A 22,810-nucleotide genomic window follows, 5' to 3' on the forward strand; every position below is an offset into this window, starting at 1 on the left:
ATGGTTCATAATGGAGACATTTTTTTTTTAGAATATCTTAGTTTAAATCGGTTTAAATAATCAGATTAGTTGTTAAAATGTCTTTGCCTCACCCTAGTGGACATTCATTAGCACTACAGTTATCGTAAGACATTCCGTACTGTCGAAAAACGTTGCGAAATCTAACCAGGCAAATATGAAAACGTGGGTAGTGTATCGGCTCCATAATAGTAAGGGAAATTGACTTGTTAACTTGTTAAAATTAGTTGTTTAAGGTTAAGTGTGTACTGTATAAAGCGCCAGTGTTATTTTAATCATGGCGCTTTACATGAAAGCGGCAGAGATTCTTGAGAAAGTGGAGCAGAAAAAAGGTGCAGTGAAAACTCTGGTTTACGACAGTAAATTTCAAGTAAGTACTGATATATGTGTACCTCAGACTTCTATAATTAAATCACATGGGGCGTAACTGGGTGTTTACATAACAAATATGGCTTAATTTAACAAAATTCCAGCTTAAGTGGGGTAAATTACAGTAAAATATTCTGTTTTACAAATTATATGTTCCTGGTTTTCTTCACACGTGTGTCATATTGCACCTCAAGCGAGCATTTTACTGAAACTGTTGTATTCTTGGTAAGCAAGTACACTTACGTTTGCTAAAACTGTTGGGAGAGATAGCTTGTTTCACTCTCTGTAGACTGTCATGTGTTCAAAAATGTAATCTTTTTTTTATGATAGACTTCTCGCTCATTTCACTCTTAAGAAGACATTGTTTTTGTCTATTCATCAGAATATCAAGCAGCTCTTTGCTCTTGTGTGTGAGACACAGAAATACTCTTCAGTTCTGCAGGAGGTCATCAACAGCACCAAGCTTCTGAAAGAAACAAAACTGAGGATTCATTTAGCTGAGGTAGACAGCGCTACGGTAATCCTCACCTATAAAACCCCATGTCTGTCTGTGGTGCATCATAGATGTGTCATGTGTGTAAAACAGGTGCTGGTGTATGACCTGCTCATTGGTCACGGACTGAAATGTGGAGGTACCTGGAAGACGATGATGTTAAAGCATCACTCCAGACTACAAGCTGCCTTGGCAAGAATCAAAGTCAAGAGAAAAGTCAGTCGAAATCGAGACCTGCTGCCCTCCAGTTTCCAGCAGACTCAGGGTAATCAATTATTTGGATGTTACATATTATAATGTAGTGGTCTTAATATCAATTCTGTCATGACAACTCAGAAGATTTTAGCATGATAATGGATTTGGTGTTTGCAGAATAGATCTGCTACGTTGCTGCTGCTGGTTATTGCTGTAGTTGTAGATTATTGCTGCTGCTGCACAAATAGCATATAAAATAACCTGTAGCATATCTATACAGGTGGAGCTGGGGAAGGGGAAGGGTTTCTGAGGAACTCTGAAAGTGTGCTGCAAACTGCTCTAGTGAATAGCCATTAACCATTAGCCATTTAAGTGTAAAACAGCAAGCTGCGTATGCAACATGAACCAATCAGCTTGTGCCAAGTAGTTTAACGATGTGAATATCGTCAGTTTGTGTTAAAGCATCCATATGATGATTTTAAAGATCATTATTTTGTGTATTTGGTGTAACAGAATATGTTGACATGCTTTAATGTTCAAAAAACACTGTACATTATTGTAGGTCCTCTATGCCCCGCCTCTCTCAAACGTGTCGTTTTCTACAAAGCCCCTCCTTCTGACAAGCACTGTCTGCTCTGATTGGCCAACTGACCCTGTGCATTGTGATGGGCCAAACACCACAAGTGCGCATCGGAAATGTAACGCCCCTTACCATAATCGTGAGCTTCAGCTTTCAAGTTAGTTTTAGCATCAGTTCAAGGCCGAAAGGAGAACAGAGTCACGTGACAGACAGTGATGATGCTCGTATGTATTTGCAGTACACAAGTTAAAATGATTTCTGATGGGCTGTACACTCCGCTGTGATGTGACCTTGTTCCCCTCACACACACACACACACACACACGACGCGTTACGTGCAAAACTCTGCATTTGAACAGTCAATAGCAAATACTTAAACTAATAACAAAACATACTTACAGTCGCTGATTCAGAAGCACCAGATTGTCATAGCAAAGTCGGAAATGACCCCTTTTTTTTTTAGAAATAGCTTTGTGCACAGCCAGCCTTGTACTCTACTAGGTTCACGAAACTGTCATCCATAAAATGCGTAGCTCAAATTTCGAACATTTGGGTTGTGCTGTTCTGTTGTAAACAAATCTTAACCAATGATTCCTAATTGCATCTACTTTTGGAAGGCCAAATAATATGCTTTTGCTTTCACATAGAAACACATAGCGTCTCCCTGACATGGCTGCATCACTGAAACTACGCCTTCTTTCTTTGCATGAACATTTGGGCGGCATTACGCAAATATTTCCACATCATTACGTAGACATGTGGGGGTGTGTTTTAATGAGGCGTTTTAGCCCGGTCTGGATCAGCCTTCTCTTTTAGATAGAATAAATCCTTTTGTGGGAGACTTTGTAACTCTGCAGATCTTATACATGCACAAACAGCTACATAACACACTAAAGAAAAGGAAAAGAATAAATCACATCATATGACCCCTTTAAGGACCTATCAACCTGCGCCATCTAGAGTTTCATGACAGAACCTGTCATTTTTTTCTGTGGTAATACTACATATTATAAGATTTGTATAGATCGATAAATAGATATAGATATCAAGACCACTGCATATTCTGCTATTTGTAGATTTTGGAAAAGTTCAGTTTTATGTTGTGTTTCTTCAGATGATGTGATTCCACGCTATGTGCGAGTGAACACTCTGAAAACCACTCTTCATGATGTCATTGACTATTTAAAAAGAGAGGGATTTTCATATCAAGGAACTTTAAGTCAGTAAGTTATCCTCTGCACGTCATTTTGTAAATTATCCAGCTTCCAGCTTTAGAATGACATGAAAGTAAATGATGACTGAATGTTGCTTGAACTAGTTCTTTAACAGTGCATTTCCAAAGAGAGAGATATATATATATATATATATATATATATATATAATTTATTTATTTATTTTTAACCATTATTTCCCGTTTCATCGTCCCAGGCTTGAGGATCTCGATCGTCTGTCTGGGAAGACATTCTTGTGTGATCTTCATCTCCAAGATCTTCTGGTTTTCAGTGCAAAAACTGACTTTCATGATCACTTCCTTTATAAAGCAGGACACATTATACTGCAGGACAAGGTAGAACGTTATACCACACCTACCTACAGTTTGCAAAATATGAAATTAATATAATCTCATGCTATTTCACTGTCTGTTCATGTTGAAATGTTTCTGTAGGCCAGCTGTCTTCCTGCTTTTCTCCTAAACCCTCGAGCTGGCAGCCACGTCATTGATGCTTGTGCAGCTCCAGGGAACAAAACCAGCCATCTAGCTGCCTTAATGAAAAATAAAGGGTATTTAATGTCATATCTAATACTGAAGAATAAGGGTCTGGACATAATTATTAAAACTGTGTATGTGTATATATATATATATATATATATATATATATATATATATATATATATATATATATATATATATAAAATGCTTGTGTGTGTATATATTGAATATATATATATACACACACACACAAATATATACATTCTTTTATTTATATTTGAATTATATAATATATTTTGTATTTTAATTGATTATTTTTATTAAATGTACAACAGGAAGTTGTTTGCATTTGATCTTGATGCAAAACGTCTGTCCACTATGAGCACTCTTCTCCTTCGTGCCGGGGTCACATGTTATCAGCTGGCCAATCAGGATTTCCTGAAAGTAGATCCACAGAGCTCAGAATACAAGGAAGTCGAGAACATCCTTCTGGACCCCTCCTGCAGTGGATCAGGTAATTATTGTGTTTAAAGGAATCTTTGCATCAGCAATACTTTTAGATATGGCCATTTAGACGTGTGCTTGTCTGTCTCAGGGATGGTTTGTTTGCGGGATGAGGTCTCAGAGCTACAGGATGAGGGGCGTCTGCAGGCGCTGGCTACATTTCAGCTGGGCTGTCTCAACCACGCACTGCAGTTCCCTCAGGTACAGCGTGTCGTCTATTCCACCTGCTCCATTCACTCACAGGAGAACGAGGAGGTTGTGTCGGCCTGCTTACAGCAGAACCCTGGATTCAGGTCAAGAAACTCGCTTCAGATTTGCTTCACAGTATGAGGACATTATTAGAATTTTTTTTTTTGGTTTGTCTTTGCTTGTAGACTAGTCCATCTTCTTCCAAACTGGCCTGAGAGGGGTCATGAGCCTTTCACCCAGTGCCTTCGTGCCAGCACAGCAAAAACGCGCACTCATGGCTTCTTTGTGGCCATGCTGGAGAGACGACCCCTGCAGACACATGAAGAAAACCTCCCAATCATGTAAGTCTGATGACTGCTACTATGTCTGAAGCAACTAGTTATATATCCTTTATATAACTTTTATATAACGTTTATCTTTTTTGTTTTTCTAAACCTGTGATATGCTACTAAAGTTTGAAAAATAGAAATACATTTGCCTTTATGAGCATCCAAAACTTGTGTAGCTCATATTTCACCCAATAATAAAAAGAAACAAAACAACACTTTGCATGAAAAAAATAGACATTTTTGTGGACCATTTAGAAATTTTGAGTTTGTAAATCTCCTTATCAATTGCGACTCTGATTGATTACCCATTACTATAATACAGGCATATGAGAATCCTGCCATTCAGATGCAAACTGTTTTTAATTATAACAGCTTAAATTAAAAGCAGTACTATCTTGTCAAAATGAATGAATAAGTACACTATTGTAAAAAAGTTTAGGGTCAGATTTTGAAAATTATGCAAGTCTCTTATGTCTACTAAGGCTGCATTTATTTGATCAAAAATACAGTAAAAACAGCAAGATTGTGAATATTAATACATATATAAAATACCTCTTTTCTATTTGAATATATTATAAAATGTAATTTATTTCTGTGATGCAACGCTGAATTTTTAGCATCATTACTCCAGTCTTTAGCATCACATGATCCTTCAGAAATCATTCTAATATGCTGATTTGCTGCTGAAGAAACATTTCTGATTATCAATGTTGAAAACAGCTGTGCGTAAAATCTTACTGACCCTTTATACATGTATTACTATTTAAATAACGTCTTTTTTCACATTACATAAGAATCTTTTTAATTGTCCTGAAAATGTTACAATGAAAATACTGTCCTAAATACTAAATATTATTTTAATACCAGTTTACTTTTTGACTATGGTTTTGTTATCGTCACAGCACAACATTGCCGTCTGGTGGTGAGGGAAAGCAGGACACACATCCATCTGATGAGGAACAAGAGAACACCGAGACCGCAGACGAGCAACCGACAAATCCGGTCTCAAAGAAGAAAAGGAGGAGAAACAGAAAGAAGCACAAAAAGCAAGAATCCTGAAGTTATAGAGGACTTGAAAATCATCTCTTCTCAGCTATATATTACCACTGAAAAACTGACTCTTGCTTTTATTGAAATGTGATGAATGATATAAATAGTTTGAAGTCACACCCTCAGATTTATTATTTCAAAATGTTTGAACTATCCGTCGTGCATTGAACACCACTGATGAGCATAATTAAGATCCACAGCAAATCAACTTTACACTTTTATTGGAAACCAGCATGTCGTTATCAGAGCATTTATGCAGACACAACACAATCTGTGTGCCGCTTCATTCAGAACTCCATTCTCGCTTTGAGGGTTAGTGGGAATGGTCATGTACACACAAACTGAGCATTCTCGAACAGCAATGTCTGAAAAACATACAACTAGGTACAACTGCTCTCAAACATTCATAGCGTGAGAAATCCAGCTCTCATCTCAACACACATCTCATTTTCTCAACAGTCTACACATCTCACTTGTATTTGGTACGGCTTTCTAATAAACAGAAAGCCTGGAAACTTCAAAAATGTGATTACAAATTATGTTGTTAAGAGAAAAGCCATGCAAAGGGGGACTGAGATAGGCTACATTGTTGTAAAAACTACTGCTGTCCCCAATTCACTGGATTTTTCAGGTCAAAGAATGAAGGGTAAACCAAATAAAATACAATAAACTGGTGTTTTTGTGCTTCCATATTTGTGCATTGAAATACTAATTACATCCAACGTTTTGTGGATATACAACATCGTATACTGACTAAAAACATTATACTATACAGCTCTTTCACTTAACAGACCTGAGAACATGTTAAGACTTCAAATCTTCAGGTATCGGCTGTCTACATAATGTCTTAACTGCATTTCCCAACAGATGCTGGTCCAGGAACCTTCTAAAGACATGCCGTTTCAAACGCAGGTTGAGTATTTGCTATATCTTGATATTTTAAAACGCATCACAAGCATGCACAAACCATAGATTTCATACAAAGCCAAGAATGGTTCATACAAAAATTCAGTAATGGTTTTCATGCACATTTGAAGAAAGAACGAACGAAAAAGGCCAACTTTAAAAAATAAATAGCATTTAAGCCTCTCTAGTTTAAATCAAATCTAAAAATGGGCAAAATGATTTTGAAACCAACATTCAGCAATGCAAATGCCGCATTCTCTATGCTCCTGAAATTCACACATTTTGGGGGCACTTTAGAGTTATTTTTTGCATTTCATTTGATCACTCAGTCAAATGTTTCCAAAGAATATTCGAACGCAAGTATGCACTTCTACCGAGTTTGAAATTGGACTCTTTAGTCAGTAATCAAAAATAATTGAAGTTGAGAGATTCTCATATTCTTTTGAAAAGCATTATAATGAAAGAACAGGCATCCATTTCTCAGAGTACAAATCTGACATCATCCATAATATGTAACCAGAAGCAAAACACACTAAGGCACACAGAACAATGAATGGGTGTTAAAAAAAAAAAGAGCTACATCCAGTGCCTGACAGTGAAATACACACTGATGGCAGATGCAACAGCTATAGCATTGTGGTTTTGCCTACATGTTTGTGTTAATTGCTGATTTTAATTACTCAGAGCATAACTAACAGTAGATCGAATGAGCTCAGCTGGGAAACAGGTGCTCTTTAAAATGGAGAGGTAGTAAAACAGGGCATGGTGTGTCACACTAAAAACATCAGCTTTGGACAGACGACCAATGTGTGATAACAGATGCGGGAAAACAGTGCTCCTCTTAAAGGAACGTGCAGAAAAAGCAATGTAAAATTCAATTGTTTATTATACAGCTCACTCAGGTAAAAAACATTTTTCTAAATGAAACTGGTAAAATATTCATGCTTTGAAGGCTTAACAAAAAAAAGATTCTGCTAAGCATGATGAAAAAGCATGACAAATCTACACTAATCTCGAAAAAAAAAAAAAAAGTGTATTCACTGAACCCAAAATAAAGAACATTTGACTACTCAAACAAAAGAGTAAAAAATAAGACCTTTCAACAGGCCTGGACTGAAATCATGTGTGAGTCCAGATTTGAAAGTCTCTTTTTGTTTCAAGTATAATTCGCTCCTGTTCGCCATCCTTCCCCAACACCAGACATTTACAGACTCCATTAGCGTGGTCGTGATGAGTCTCGGTGGGCGCAACCAACAGCAGAGACGGGCTGCCCGGTACTCTAAAATCTACACCCCATGAGCCTTGATCCTACACGCCTGACCAGCCCTGGCAGTCTGGAGGGTTGTAGAGATGAGGTCTGACTGACAGCCTTGTTGTGTTTGGACCAGCAGCAGTAGCAGCAGTGTCTGGGGCAGGTGGGACAGCCGGAGGAGTAGTTGCAGAGTCCAGACGACAATAATGAAAGGGACAGGACTCACATCAGCCACGTTACTTCTTCCTTGGGTGCTGTCTGCGTGCTTGTAATCGCCGAGCCCCAGAGGTCTTTGAGCCTGTTCCAATAGAGAAGGCGGCTGGTGAAGCACCTAAAAGGATTCAAACATATTTATAAGATGGAGGGAGCTATTGTGCAATATTATTTAAAGAGGTCATATGATGCGATTTCATGTTTTTCTTTGTCTTTGGAGTGTTACAAGCTGTTTGTGCATAGATAAGATCCCTGAAGTTGCAAAGACTAAAGTCTCAAAACCAAAGAGATATTCTTCATAAAAGTTAAGACTCGGCCACGCCCCCCTAAAATGGCTCATTTAAACACGCCCCCACATGTCTACGTCACGGTATGGGAAGATTTGCATAACACCGCCCAAACGTATACGCAATGAAAGGCGGCGTAACTTTTATTCTCGCTGTAGTATTGTTGCTGCCGCCGGCACCATGTCGTGGAGACACCGTTTCTAATTGTGACAGCAAAAGTACTTTGTTTGGCCTTCCAAATGAGTAAACAACTAGAAATCGCAATGCACTGGATAGCTGGCCAATCAGAGCACATCTCACTTCTCAGAACGATGAGCTTTGTAAAAAAGTGGCGCGTTTAAGAAAGGCGGAGCATAGAGGAGCAACAATAATGTTATGTGGAAAATAACGTGTTTTTTTGAACCTCAAACCGCGTAAACATATTGCATTACACCAAATACATAAAACAATATTCTTTTTAGCAACATCATATGACCCCTTTAAAACTCTAGAAGTGACTGTATTTTACCAAACGGTGAGGCACCCATTGCTCCAAATCCTGGGGTCCCAGGACTGCCAAATGGCATTGACATTCCTGTAGATGCCTGGCCAAAAGCAGGAGTTGATGTTCCTAAGACAACACAGGACAGACAAGAAGAGTGTAATATTCACTGCTTTACTGGGTTTAGTCCAAATCAATAAATAACTCATCCACTTACTGCTAACCAAGTCTAAATACAAAATACTAACCACTGTACAGAGCATACACTATGCTGTCATACTCTGGTTTTAAGTGAAATCATTTAGTGTCATTTTAGAATTATTTATATACAAGTATTTAAGGTTTTGAATTAGCTTTAATTTTCATATTTTTTCAGTTTAATTTAATTTTAATAACTAAATGTTTAGTTAAATAGTTAGAATTTTAGAAATATGAAACGCCACTTAAACCGCCCAGCTTGTTCTTGTTATCAGTCATTGAATAATGAACATAACATCCTACTTGATGCTAAATAAATTTCAGGTAATTTCCTGTACAAAATAAATTCTAATAAAACCTGGGCAGCACAACAGCCTAAATCACTACATTTAATTTTTTAACATTGTGCCTGTTAGGGTGATAGATGAGAACAGTGCAAGAAGTGCAGTAAAAAACTAATCTTGCAACGTACTTATATTCTAGATCATAACCTCTGGTCAGACACAAATCAGGAGCACAAAAGGCAAGTTACTGCTAATTTTGAACAATTTACAGTATACATGTTTTTGCATGCTTGACAAAATCTGGTAATACAGGTAACTGCTGGGTGGAGCATCTGTGGGAGGAAAAGGAGTAAATGCTACCCAATATACAGGACCAAAGAGAACTGGAACAGGAACTGCAGTTACACACTGGTTTTATCTGGTCTTGTCATGATGTATTCAAACAAAATATGAACCAAATATAAATAAACACACTGCTTGATTACAAAATAGCAATGATTATGTAGTTTATTAGTGTAGTTTCACCACAGTTTTTACTGTGTTGTGTTCACAAAATAATTGCCTATATCTCTCTCTCTTACATATACACACTAGTGTTGATATAAACCAATACTTGTTTTTTTTTTTGATGGCCAGTGCTGATATGTGAGAAATATTATATATATATATATATATATATATATATATATATATATATATATATATATATATATATATATATATATATATATATATATATAAATAAAAAAATCAGCCACTGCATCAGCCACTGCAATCTATCAATGTCAAATACAACCTCCCTGACCTTTCTCAATAGAAAAAGACTTACCAAAAGCAGGCTTGTTGTCAGTATTGTTGGCTCCAAAGGAAAACCCTGGCGTTTGAGCTGCAGGCGCAGGGGTTCCAAACGGTGTAGCTGAGTGCGACGCCCCAAAATTAAACCCTCCAGAAGCAGGAGGTGCCGGAGTACTCAGAGCAGGGTTCTGAGTGGCTGCTGACGCCCCTCCAAAGGTGAATGTAGAAGCTGGGGCAGGGAGAGGAGGCGCAGTCTGTGTGGAGGCCCCAAAGACAGGAGCCGCAGAAGGGGTGGTGGTGTTTCCAAAAGAGAAGCCAGCTCCACCGAACGTAGGCTGACTGTTAGTCCCAAACGCAGGCGCTGCTGTGCTGGCAGCAGCTCCAAACATGAATGGTGTTGTGCTGCTACTTCCACCGCCGGCACCAAATGTGAAAGGCTTTGGAGCAGCAGGGGTCTGCTGTGTGGATGCTGGGAAGGTTGAGCTCCCAAAAGAGGTTTGCGTTGTAGGCGTCTCTGAGGATGTAGTGGTACTGCTGGTCATGCCGAACCCACCAAACGGAGTTGATGTGGAGTTCTGGTTTGCCGACAGCTGGCCAAAAGTGAACGTGCTTTGGGCCTGAGGGGCAGGTGCAGGTTTTGCTGCTCCAAACTGAAAAGCAGAGGTGGTGCCACTAGCATTAACAGTGTTGATGTTCAGCGTAGGGGCGGCCGTCGTTGTCGATGTGGCTCCAAACTGGAACGTGGTGTTTGTGGCAGGAGCGGATGTGGTTGTTGTAGTCCAGCTTCCAAACAGAGACCGGGAAGCAGTTTGCGTGGTTGGGGTGGCAGATGATGTGGACACCGTCGCTGGCTGGGTACTGGTTAATCCACCAAATAACATCCCACTGTTCTGTGAAGCTGGAGCAGGGGTTGATGTCGTTGGTGTGGCTGTCTGCCCGAAGGCACTAATGCCACTTGCTGTGCCAAATAAAGGCTTGAAGGTGGGCTGGGTGGGTTTGACCTCTGCTGTGGAAGCAGGCGTGGTGCTTGCTGCACCGAAAATGGGCTTAAACCCACATGACAGGGGGTTGCTAATGCTATTGACTGTTGCCGTAGGTGCAGCAACTGTGGATTTAGGAGGCTCAGATGCAGGAGTGGCCACGGGTTTAATCAAACTGAACAGGCTGCCTCCTCCGACCAGGGCTGGCTTGCTTGATGTAGGTTGAAGAGGTTGGGCCAGGATCTGTGCAAAGGCAGAGGGCATGGAAGTGGCTGGCTTGGAGGCAGGTGTTGATATGGAGGACAGGGTAGAGAATGAGGGCTGCAGAGCAGTAGGGCCCAACTCAGATTTGACAACTCCACTGCTCGGGTTTGTGGGGGCTACAGCAGGTGTAGAAAGACTGGACACAGACACTGCTGGAGCTGTATAGAGTGACAAAGGCATACAGGTCATGTTAAAATGCATGGATCAAGAACCTAAAAAACAATCATTTTTAAAGCACATTGATAATGGAAATAAATATTATTTTAAATAAGTGCTGTTCTTTTGAACATTCTATCCAACAAACAATCCTGACAAAAAAACTAAACAAAAAACAATTACCCCAAATCTGTAAAAAAAAGAATAAGTGGAAATTAATTGACAAACCTGCAGTCGTAATGCCCATTAGAGTGGAAGCATTGAGAAGCGGATTATTCTTCATATTTTTCAGGGACTCCAGGAGAGGGTTTGAGATGCTTGAAGATGGAGCAGTTGGGGCAGCTGGGGTGGTAGAGATGGAGAGGGCTGAGGTGAGAGTCAGGGGTGCAGTACTTGCCACACTGGGCACCGTGATGGTGAGGTCGATAGTTGGAGCGGGAGTTGTAGTAGTGGCTGGTGTGGTCTTAGGCACAGGTGTGGAGAGAGAAATCAGAGAGGGTGCAGTGCTCACAGCAGGTGCAGACCCAGATGAAGAAGTTAGAGCTGGTTGAGAGAACAGGGTTAAAGCGGGAGCTGGAGTGGGTTCAGAGGCTGCAGGATGGATCTCTGGCTCTGGAAGAAAAAAGAAAAAAAAAATTTAGCTGCAAGCATTTCATTGTATTTATAGCCAATCCAGGCGAGAGTGAAGAGAACATACCAGGCTCCTCCAGGACCTTCTGTATCTGGCTGAGAGCTGCTTTCTTCTCCATATCTAGATCTTTCACTGTGATCGTATAGCCAAGTTCAGGAGGTGGAGGCTGCAGACACAATGTTACAGTGATGAATATCCACTATGCAAATGTGTGGTGGAAATGTGTATCAATAGCAGCTTTGTAACTTACCAAAGAAATCTGATCTCCTCTGTTAGTGGTCACCAGCTGGATTTTGCGCTTACGTTTGCCACTGCCACCTCCAGAGTCAGATGTCGATGTTGCAACAGGTGCCTCAGATTTTGGAGTAACTTTAGCTGGTAGAAATAAACTCCAAATGAAATTTTTGTAGCATTCCTGGTGCAAAACATTTAATCTTTAATTTGTACCATTAATCAATGCTACATTATATAAAGTTGCAACAAATTAGTTAATAAATCGAAAATCCATTATATGAATGAGGTAACATTTCCTCACTTGTAGCAGGTGCAGGGTCAGTTGCCACCTTATCCATTTTCACAAAGGATGTAGAACTTGGTGAGGTAGCATCTTCCTCCCTACAGCACACAAAACATTTTATGAACAAATTAACATAAGAATGTCTTAAGCAGACCCTGTATAATCTAGAGTATTTATGTGCTCATCTGACATTGATTAGGCATTTTGCAGCTGTGTTTACACAATATGCACAGCACAACAGAATGAAACATGAGTCTCAAGACACTTTTACAAAATAAATTATTTTTAACTTAACCTGCTTTTTTGCAGTGACAGTACAGACAAAAAAAAAAAAAACAGCCTTGATGAACAAGAAACTTGTCTTTCGGACACCAATGAATGGTAGTGAACATTTAAAGATTCCTACCTTGCTTTCTTGGCAGCTCGCTCTGGAGTCTGACACCGAGATCCTCCAGGGCTTGTAAAAGGAGAAAGACTGAGACTGGATGCTGCTCTTCTCTGGAAACACAAAATTTAAGGAATTGAGTCAATGAATACAAAACAACACTACAAAAAAACGTAAAGCAATAATCATTAATATACACACTAACTACCAATTTTAGTCATTTCTTATTGCATTTCCTCAATCTGCAACACTATGAGACTATGAGAAAATGGTCAAATGAAATACCTGTGGATAACCCTGTAAAGAGCTGTAAGAACTGCGAATGGGATTTCGGACAGATCCAAGCACTCCACTGGGAACAGGAGCACCACTTACAGAGCTGATAGAGGAGGTGCGAGACCGCTTCATAATGGACTCTTCATTGAGAGAAGAGTTCATCCCTCTCTTTAGACTGCCAGGTCTGAGGAGGAGAGGACACGTAAGCAGAGATAATGTAATAAAACTCAATTTTTAACATAGGCAGATATTACAGTGGAAGGTGTATGGTCACCTACTTTGGCACAAGCTGAGATGGAGCTCCATTTGCAAGAAGTGGCTCAAATGCTGACTGAGAACTTCCACTGCTGCCATGTCGCCTGATGAGAACAAGAGAATTATTCATTGAAACTACAAAAACCAAGAGCAAACCCTTTAAGTTCTATATTCCATGGAAAGTTACAACCTAACAAACTCAAAGAGAATAAGATTGTGTGACGACTTTCATTTGGTCACTTTCTGCCGATCACATACCTCCTTTTGCTCTTCTGGCCAGAGGAAGCACTCCTGTCCTCCTCATCAACCTCCCTCTTCCTGCTCTCTCTGAGCACACTCAGAACAGCTTCTCTGGAGCAGGGGTCTGTTTGGGCTCCAATACCTGGAGATTTGACTGCTCCAGGGGAGTTCAGGTGATTGAAGCTAGAAACAATGTAGCATTTACATATTAACAAAGCAAATTTCTCTTGACAATGCCCTCCAATTTAATCCTGGAGCAACTGTGTGTGGCAGCTATAAACAAGGCTTTATGAGAGAAATAATCCCAAACAGGACTTAATTAGACTACAGGCTAATACAAAAGCTATTTTATTGCTGGTGCACTTCATGCACTCTTCAGAATTTAAAGTGACTCACAATGATGATCGAGTGGGGTCTGGTCTGGCAATCTTCACCATGACCGGACTGTGAACAGCAGGTGAATTGCGTTGGGTGAGGACATTCTTCTTACTGAAACCATCCCAGTTTGCAGGTGGCATCACTCCAATGGGGGATGTCCCCGTCTGCTGAAGGGGGTAATGTCTTTGGGGGGTGACGGTGAACCGACTTGCAGTGCCCACAGGGTCCCTAATGGCATTGAAACATCAACAGGTTACTGCTTCAAAAGATCTTTATCAAGACCTTAAACAGCCTCACAGAAAATAATAAATATTGCATTACTAATGCTTTTATCATCAATATTAAAGAGAGTAATATTTTTTTTCGTGGAACCTGTTATACCCCATTTATTAAAATTTATTTTTTTTTAATTAAAGAAATTAACACTTTCATTACTCAAGGATGCTATATATGACAATTGTTACAAAAGATCTCCAATTCAAATACTGCTATTTTAAACTTCCTACACAAAATCCAGATTTTTTTTGTTCATTCCCACAAAATATTACACAAAAACTGTTTTCAATATTAATAAGAAATGTTTCTTGACCACCAAATAAATAACATTTTACATTCAAACAGAAAAAGAGGGTTGTTTTTAAATGTAATATTATTTCCCAATAATACGTTGTTTTTATCAATTAAATGCAGCCTTTTATAAGCACAAGACACTTCTTTCAAAGAAAGAAACATGCATCTCGAAATATGGAAAATAACCACCTTCTAAACATCAAATTTTTGTTTCTCTGAAGTCAGTCAATCATATAGGTATAGAACAACATGAAACAAGTTTGCCCAAAAACACCAAGGCTGAAAAGTAGACTGAAAAGTACAGCATGGTGACAAATTCCAAAATAAATAAAACAAATGAAGTGTTAAATTTGATCCCTTGACTAAAGAAAATTAATTCATTGTGTTTCCAATTCCAAGTATTAGCAGACATAAGGACATTAGCGATGCAAGTGCGAGGACAAAGCGGTCATAATGCTGTTTCATGTTAAGTGGAGAGCTTTATGCATATGCAACCCTACACGTGTAGTGTCAGGAGTCCAGACTGGTGTAGGAGGAGCAGTGCGCCTGACCAGCTCCAGGAACTCCCACATTTTCAAATCATGGAGGGAAAACTGGTACAACTTACACGTTAGAACAACCGAGAATGTCAACCGTGTACAAACACGATCCTGATAGACGCTACATGTGTTTTATTAGAGCGTAAACAGAAAAATCTCTAATGCATTCCCCTTAAAACACGTGAGCTTAGACAGAGAAAGCTACAAGACAAAGCATTTGGTGTTTACCCGAATGACAGTCTTCTGTTAGGGGTGTGCACAGCATGATTAGGTCGGGCGAGTCTCTCCCGGAGCTGATCTCTAGGGTACATGAAAGTCCCCGATCCTCCAGCTGGCCTCACCGCTGCGGAGGGGCTTTCTTCAGTCTTGGCGAGGTAACTTCCCATGAGTATATCCCGAGGGCTGAACACAGAGTCACTGAGCGTGTGGTCTCTTCTATAATACGAGCCCACAAAGTGTCTATCGCTGGGTGACGCGAAGGAATTACTAGCATCACTTTTACGTAACTTGTTTCTGCCGGCGGCCGGGACTCCGCTCAAAGTCCTGCCCGGTAACCAGCTCAGCAGAGCCGACGGGACGCTCAGTCCACGGCGAGGATTGAGGCCTAGTCTCTCGAAGAGCTGCAACTCCTCCGCTTTGTGAAAATAAACGACATAAGACACGACACAGATAAAAAGTATGTACAAATAAGCTGGTATGTAGCTCAACACGAGTAAAAGGAGGAATAAAGAGAACACCGCAGCGGAGAAAACGACTAGCCGCCGCTTATCTTCAGGAGACATGGCGGCACCGCGCCGCCGAGGAAAGATAGCCCATAATTCCCCGCGCGCGTTGTTTACGTCTCGATGATGTTCGATTGTTTTACCGCCCACTAGCGTTGTAATATAAAGCAATACTAGCATTTTTGTTTTTATTACACATTTAAATATATATTTAATAACGGCACGAAGACTTCAAGTACTCACCGTTTTATAGTTTGCTAATACCCCCCATTTTCACCCCTGAGAATAATGAAAAAACTAAACAAAAAACTCTACAAACGAATTATAAAGAAAAGTGAAATCGTCTCGAAAGAGATACATTGAGCTTCAAATCAGCATATTATAATGATTTCTGAAGGATTATGTGGCACTGAACAATGGAGTAATGATACTGAAAATTAAGCTTTGCTATCACAGGAATAAATGACGTTTGAAAATATATAAAATATATTTATATATATATATATTGAAAATATATTTATAACTATAAATAAACAGTTCATTAAAATAGTAATACAATTTTACTGTTACTTTATTTTTGATCAAATAATGCAATTTCTTTCAAAAACCACACACACACACACACAAACGCACACACACACACACACACACACACACACACACACAGGGAGAGAGCTCTTCTAGTACACTTGCATTTGATTTTCTTTACATTTGATTTGTACCTTCTCCTGACATGTGAATTGATGCATAAAAGTTTTTTACTGTTTTATTGTCAAACGTATGGCATTAAAAAAAGAAAGTGTGACTGTAGTCACATACCGTTTCTTCTTTTGGAGGTTATAATTCAATGACAACTAGATGGCGCAAATCGATCAAAATACAACCTACATTTTACGTTTCCTTTTCAGTTCATTTTGCAGACGCTTTTATCGAAAGCGACTTATGAATTAGGAAAACAACAAACGATTCATCATAAGAATGCAATGTGTTCAAGCAACACATCATTTTAAATATCGACCAGAATAGTAACTTTACAAGCTAGAACAAGTAATGACATAGAAAGTAAAGAAAAAGATACATAATAAAAATAATAAGAGTTGACACGTTAGAAGCATAAACACATGGGTCATAAAACACCACAATTTCACTGTAAACTAATCCATTTAATTCAGTGGGATAATTGGTTACATTTACAAATTACACTTAGGCCTACAATTAAATATATAAACAAAGCATTTCCTCTGAAATTCTCTCTTTTTCATGAATTAGCCTATTTCAGACGGCTCAAATTCATCTGAATGAGCTTTAGCTATAATGTGTGCTAACCACAATGAGTTTGGCATGTTCTCTTCACCCCAATTTTTTTATTTTTGGACATGTACCATAGATGCTATTCTTTTACCCTGAAACGTCATGTAAATATAATTGTATATAAATATAGTTATCTTCAGTAACATACTGTACCTACTATTTTGAAAGGGGAGTAACATAAACTTTTCTACTTTAGACAAATAATATCAATGCCTAATCAATGTTGATCTTTAACATGAGCACTGTATGAAATTCTTAAACAAATTATACATGTGTAGGCCGATTACATAGTAATAAAACACACTTTACAATTGATAAACTCCAAATGTGTTCGAAAATCTGAATTAGATTCTCTCGGACGGCTTGGAAAAGTGATGCACCTGGCAGTGTCTTAATTTACAGAGGCCTTTCTCAGGGCATGGCACCTTGTTGCCACGGCAGATTAAAAAGAGCATGGGTAACGTCTGCACTGCAGGTGGCCTGTTGTTGACATCAGCTTAGCATTTGGATAAGCAGCACAGTGGTAACCCAGCTGCTCCAACATTTTAAAAGGGCAGGTGTGTTACCCAAAGCCTAAAATGCTAATTTCCATTCAGCATGCTTCAGCCGTTTGTTTCGGACAGTGCGTGTGTGGCTGTTTGCCAGGAGGAGGGTCTGAATCTATTGCTCTGAGCGCTTTCATCATACATGTATACACACACACAGATTGGCCTGGGTTCATTCAAGCACCCCCTCACTTCTCTTCATTGGCCTTATTCTGTTATGAGCTGAGTGCAGATGGTGCAGACCTTCTGCTGGTCTAATGGTTTTAACTTGGCCAGGCTCAGATTAATGGCCCAGCTTGAACCAGGAAGTGCAGAGGCCAATTACGTGCTGAAAAACATTCCCCTTATGCAAATCTGCATCAGACACACGAGTCTACCTCTTTAATCTCATTGAGAGGTGCTATTTAATCAAATACGCTCATCCTCTTGATCCTCCATTGTTCATATGTGTATCAGTTTGATGGCCAAAGAGCTTTTTACTATTTTGAGGGGAATATAGTCAGTGAAAGAGAGAGAGAGAGAGCAAAGGAAACATTCTTTATTTTTTCTTGTAGCTAATTTCCTGCATCAGACCAGTTTTGGCTTTGTTACTAAGATCAACCTTCTTCCCAGTCCCCCTCCCAAACCATCTGCCGCTGTGTGAGGGCAGCATAATTACCCCAAACAAGCCCCTTCCCCCCGGACCACAGCCTCTGGGTTTCCTGATTAGATGTACCCCACCTCATATATGACCCTCCTTGCCTCAGACAAGGAAACACAAATGTTATATTTGGGTTAGGCATAGACAGCAATACAGAATTTCCAGTGCTAACCCAGCAAACATTGAGACGTGTAAAGACCGTTGAAAAGACGTCCCTTCGTCACGTCCCGTTATGGTTGAAAAATAGTTCCGAAATGAAAGTTGAACCGACGTCTTTGACGTCTTCTGGCCGTGAAATGCACGTCTTTTCTGGACGTCCACGGACGTCTAAATAGGTCATCTTCTGGATGTTTATAATATGTACTGCTGCATAATTTACGTGTGTACATTAATATATAAAATAAACACATACCATATTGTCTAACATCGTGAAATGCATTATGTCTCGAGGTTTACACATTTGTTGAACTTGACTAAGGTTCCAAAAAGGTCCAAAAGCGGTCCAGTCCGACCTGGACTTCTATAAAATGTTTTTCCCACGTGTACTTTACAACCAATAACACATTATTTGTGAGCTTAAATATTTTACTTTACCACAAGATACCATGAACTTAACATTTTTGAATAATATCTTCCAGTTATTAAACATTCAAACAAGACACTACGAGTATTGCCATTTAGTTACCCAAATCTGCGGTAATTGTGTTTTCAGTATTTTTAAATTAATGTGTAGTTTTTAATCAAACAACATAACAAAACACAGGATATAAGTATAAACACACCATTCTTTTCCAAAAAAAATCTATTTTATTTTAGTGCTCCACAACATAATTGCATATTTTGTGTGTATGTATATTTATTTATAAATTATATCAATAAACAGGTTAAACACTGATTCAGTAACTTTGCCATTGGGTTTACCACCATTTACTTCTTATAACCCCCACCCCCAGCTCTTCCTGGAGCATGTTTCAAGTGTTCCGCCATTGCTACGTCAATTTCCAAGTCAGTAGCATTTGGGCTCCACCTCTTCACAGCATCTGAGGGAAGAGAATATGAATGTAAAAAGCAAGAAGTTAAACAAGCACTTATTTAGAAAGTGTTTTTGTTTATCAAACTAATTGTACAATGCAGTCGAACAAGACTTCAAAATTCAAAATGAAGACTTAATTCATGACACAGGATGTTGACATATGAGTACACTGGGACTAAAAAACATGTTTATTATGCGTTTGGACATTTCTGATAAAAATAGGTCTTTTAAATAAATAAGACACAAGGAACATACAATGTGTGTCACAAATTACCTTGTATTATATTATATAAAGGTGTAGCCTTGAATGCCTTCTTTTCCAGCTGGCCACCACCCCTCATGTTGAATTTTGCCATTAAGGCATTTGACATGATTCTGAGAAATAAACAATTCAGGATTTACTTCATAATATTAAAATGCATTGCAAATTAGCAGTACTGTGCAGCTTGCCAGTTGCATGCAGTGTTAAAACATACACTTTCACAACCACTAGTCTATCATGTAATAAGTGCTCTGTCCCTATCCAAAGTTTTTGTGACACGTAATGACTCATTCATTTCTTACACTAACATTATGTTTTTTATATCTTGTTTAAAGTCCTACGAACAGCCTGATTTAGCACAGACATTAAAACTTCAACACAAAAACTGGCAATTATATAAGTAGATATAATGTGTGACAGAATTATAGTATTATCAAAGGTTGGGGTCATTATTGTAGCTACTGTTATTATTTCTGAAATATGACACAGCTAAACACACAATGCTAGGTAAATACATACCTGTTCATGACTTTGTTTACACAGTCTCTGACTGACATTCCGCCAACTCTGGACAGTTGCTGAACCTAAAAGTGACAACACAATCAAAAGAAATGTAATATGATATTTAAATAACACTTATCTGTGTGTGCACGTACATATGCATTTATGTATATCTGGAAATATACCCAAAATCCTCATCACATTTTAAACTTACACAGATCCACTTCTTTTGGTCATCTTTCATGCACTCTTCAAAGGATTTCAGGTCACTTTCAGACTCTAGTCTCGTAAACGATGATGACGACTTTCCAGGGTCAAGAATGGCAGCAAGTTGCTGAAGTTCCTCTTTTAGGCCAAACAGCAGGCTAAACACTTTCCTTTGGAATCCTGATAGAGAAATCATTACATTAACATGCGTTTTACACGTATCTGGACATTTGAGTACTTAAAGCACAAAATTTAATATGAGACTTGCAGTCACACTGCGTGTTTATGCAGAGCATTAGGCTCAAGCGTTTATTTGACAGCTGTTTCCCAGGCATGTTTGCCTGCTGTTTTCTGCTGAAAATTAAGTTTTGAAAACTCAAGAGCAAGATTGAATTGACAGCAAACAAAAACAATGGTATCGATATTGCCATTTGATTATTGATAAACAACTACTTGTACCTCTAATAAAAGATTGACAAACTGACTGTTTGCAAACTTTGCTTTAATTAATTTCCCATAAATGGCCTGTGTTTCAAACACCACATATAACATTCCTTACTTGCTGATGGCAGGGGGTAAGAGCTTCTTGATTGTCTGGTTCCACCTATTTGAAATTGTAAAACACTTTAGAAAATTTACATTTTAACAAAGGAAAAAAATAGTGGCTGTAAAAAACCATAAATATACATACCCTCACTTCTGTTCTCTCTACGGAATGCAGCTGTCAATGGGCAAGAAATCATTAAGAAATGCTGTTTTTACGGTTCTCAAGAAGTTTTCCTAATAATAAAATAAAAAAATAGAAATTATATATATATATATATATATACATATACACACACACACACGTGTGTGTACTATACTGAATATATCATTTTTTTAATGTATCTCATAACACAAACACACTTTAACATTCTGTGAAAATATTCGAAAGGTGGTTACTTCAATTTTTAAGTTCCATAAACGTTTTATTTTGCCACAGATGAGTTTGTTTTTAGGGTTAAAAAAGGCCCTAGCATTAAACATTACCTTTTAGCATACTAGCTAACTTCAGCCAAACTTAATTTAACTTGACAGTGTGCTTATACTTGCTTTTGGATTTTTGTTCCGAGTAAAACAAGTAAAAATAAAATACATTAATAAAATACTTACCCACCAGTACATTTTTTATGATTCGTAAACGCAAAAAAAACTCTCCTCGTGTTGTAGAAATACGTTACAGCTCACTCCTCTTCTTCTGGTGTTTTTGGCGGTTTTGCCAAACCAGCATAAAAAGATGCATTACCGCCACCTACTGATCTGGAATGTTGAGTATACAAACTGTCATATCGCGAGATTATCTGCTATAGGGATATCATATCGCGAGATTTGTTACAACATCTTGGCAGCAGTTTTTGCATCCAGCTCAGACTTTAAATTGTGACTTTATGAATAACGTATGAATAACTTATGGATATAGCCTATATATATTTAATAATTATATAAACAAAATAATGAAATCATATCGTAATGTATGGGAAACTGGTGGAATAATGAGTAAATGCAGTGATTTCACAATTACTTAACTACAGGGGCACTTTGTGAATAGAATTTGACATAAAACAAGATGTAAAACAAACTGAAGGTTTTTTTTAAATAAAGATTTCCGTGCTGGTTTGTATGGGTCTTACTAAACGTTTAAAGGACGTCAGTGGACGACTATTAACAACCTCTTAAGAAACTACTTGGGCACTTAAATAAATTACTGTAGTATGTGAATGTGAATGTGTAAGCACAATGGCTTTTGCATATTTCATAAGGATTTTAAAGAGGTTGGCGATGGACTATAAATGCACGTGTAGAAGACGTCACCTGCTGGACGTCCTTTCACAACTGAAACACAACAGGGTATATTTTGAACTACACGCAGCTAAAAGTCAAAGTAACAACTTTACATGCAACCACAGAGAATTGTAGACATGTACAAACGTATTTGAATGCATTTTTAAGAAATATTTTTTGTTACAATTTTTTGCATATTTTGTCGTCCTACCGCGACTATTTTTGGCCAGGGACAGGACGTCGCCGTCGGACCAATGTTTGCTGGGAAGTTATAGTTTTAATGAGCAGGGAGCACAAATATTTTACTTGACTTTCTATAGTGGACCTGCTTGACCTTATTTACAACATGATACGTTTGCTTCATGCATATTCACTGATAATTTTCAAAACACTGAGCTGTGTTTGTACACAGTTCAGAAATAATCCAAGTCCAAGAAATCACACACATGCACACGTGTTGGTTGCGCAAAGGCTCGTCGCCACAGTCTGAGATGAGGGCAGTGGGTAAATAAACCTGTATAATCTGAAACCAGTGCAGAGATTACAGTATCTCTAATCCAAAGACTCTTATTTGGAACATTTTCTCATATGCATCAGAGTTAAAAGAGTGTTGAGATTTTGACATTTAAATGCATGAGTGTATGATTTGTATGTATAAATCTTTTTTTAGTGCAACTTCATGTGACATATACTGTCAGTTAATCTTAGGGTATTGCTCTATATT

General features: G+C 38.5%; 3 protein-coding genes across 6 annotated transcripts; 1 reads left to right on the forward strand and 2 right to left on the reverse strand.

The window, feature by feature from the left end:
• Nucleotides 1-136: 136 nt before the first annotated feature.
• On the forward strand, nucleotides 137-6,112 carry LOC306864386 (28S rRNA (cytosine-C(5))-methyltransferase-like). The gene is made up of 10 exons (XM_079408390.1): nucleotides 137-388; nucleotides 770-889; nucleotides 974-1,145; nucleotides 2,769-2,877; nucleotides 3,083-3,221; nucleotides 3,321-3,436; nucleotides 3,701-3,879; nucleotides 3,961-4,162; nucleotides 4,244-4,399; nucleotides 5,290-6,112. Exons 1-10 carry the CDS (start codon nucleotides 296-298, stop codon nucleotides 5,444-5,446), a joined length of 1,443 nt encoding a protein of 480 aa, XP_079264516.1. The 5' UTR covers nucleotides 137-295; the 3' UTR covers nucleotides 5,447-6,112.
• LOC306864385 (nuclear envelope pore membrane protein POM 121-like) lies at nucleotides 5,643-15,868 on the reverse strand. The gene is made up of 13 exons (XM_079408389.1): nucleotides 15,273-15,868; nucleotides 13,954-14,163; nucleotides 13,576-13,740; nucleotides 13,341-13,421; nucleotides 13,072-13,246; nucleotides 12,808-12,899; nucleotides 12,420-12,499; nucleotides 12,135-12,259; nucleotides 11,951-12,050; nucleotides 11,482-11,865; nucleotides 9,888-11,255; nucleotides 8,604-8,705; nucleotides 5,643-7,926 (listed from the first exon to the last, which is right to left on the reverse strand). The coding sequence occupies exons 1-13, from the start codon at nucleotides 15,824-15,826 to the stop codon at nucleotides 7,832-7,834; spliced, it is 3,531 nt and encodes a 1,176-aa protein (XP_079264515.1). The 5' UTR covers nucleotides 15,827-15,868; the 3' UTR covers nucleotides 5,643-7,831.
• A 2,276-nt stretch (nucleotides 15,869-18,144) lies between these two features.
• Nucleotides 18,145-21,519, reverse strand: LOC306863755 (uncharacterized protein). 4 transcript variants are annotated; one of them, XM_079407293.1, is made up of 7 exons: nucleotides 21,418-21,519; nucleotides 20,957-21,045; nucleotides 20,825-20,869; nucleotides 20,273-20,445; nucleotides 20,077-20,141; nucleotides 19,570-19,670; nucleotides 18,145-19,302 (listed from the first exon to the last, which is right to left on the reverse strand). In XM_079407293.1, the coding sequence occupies exons 2-7, from the start codon at nucleotides 21,006-21,008 to the stop codon at nucleotides 19,190-19,192; spliced, it is 549 nt and encodes a 182-aa protein (XP_079263419.1). In that variant the 5' UTR covers nucleotides 21,009-21,045; nucleotides 21,418-21,519; the 3' UTR covers nucleotides 18,145-19,189. The 4 variants fall into 4 exon arrangements, with proteins under 4 accessions (XP_079263419.1, XP_079263420.1, XP_079263422.1 ...); XM_079407294.1 differs by having other exon boundaries at nucleotides 19,054-19,302; nucleotides 21,422-21,512; XM_079407296.1 differs by lacking the exon at nucleotides 19,570-19,670 and having other exon boundaries at nucleotides 19,054-19,302; nucleotides 21,422-21,519.
• Nucleotides 21,520-22,810: the final 1,291 nt, after the last annotated feature.

This window comes from Barbus barbus, assembly GCF_936440315.1.
Source record: "Barbus barbus genome assembly, chromosome: 45".
In the NCBI taxonomy this organism is placed as follows: Eukaryota; Metazoa; Chordata; class Actinopteri; order Cypriniformes; family Cyprinidae; genus Barbus; species Barbus barbus.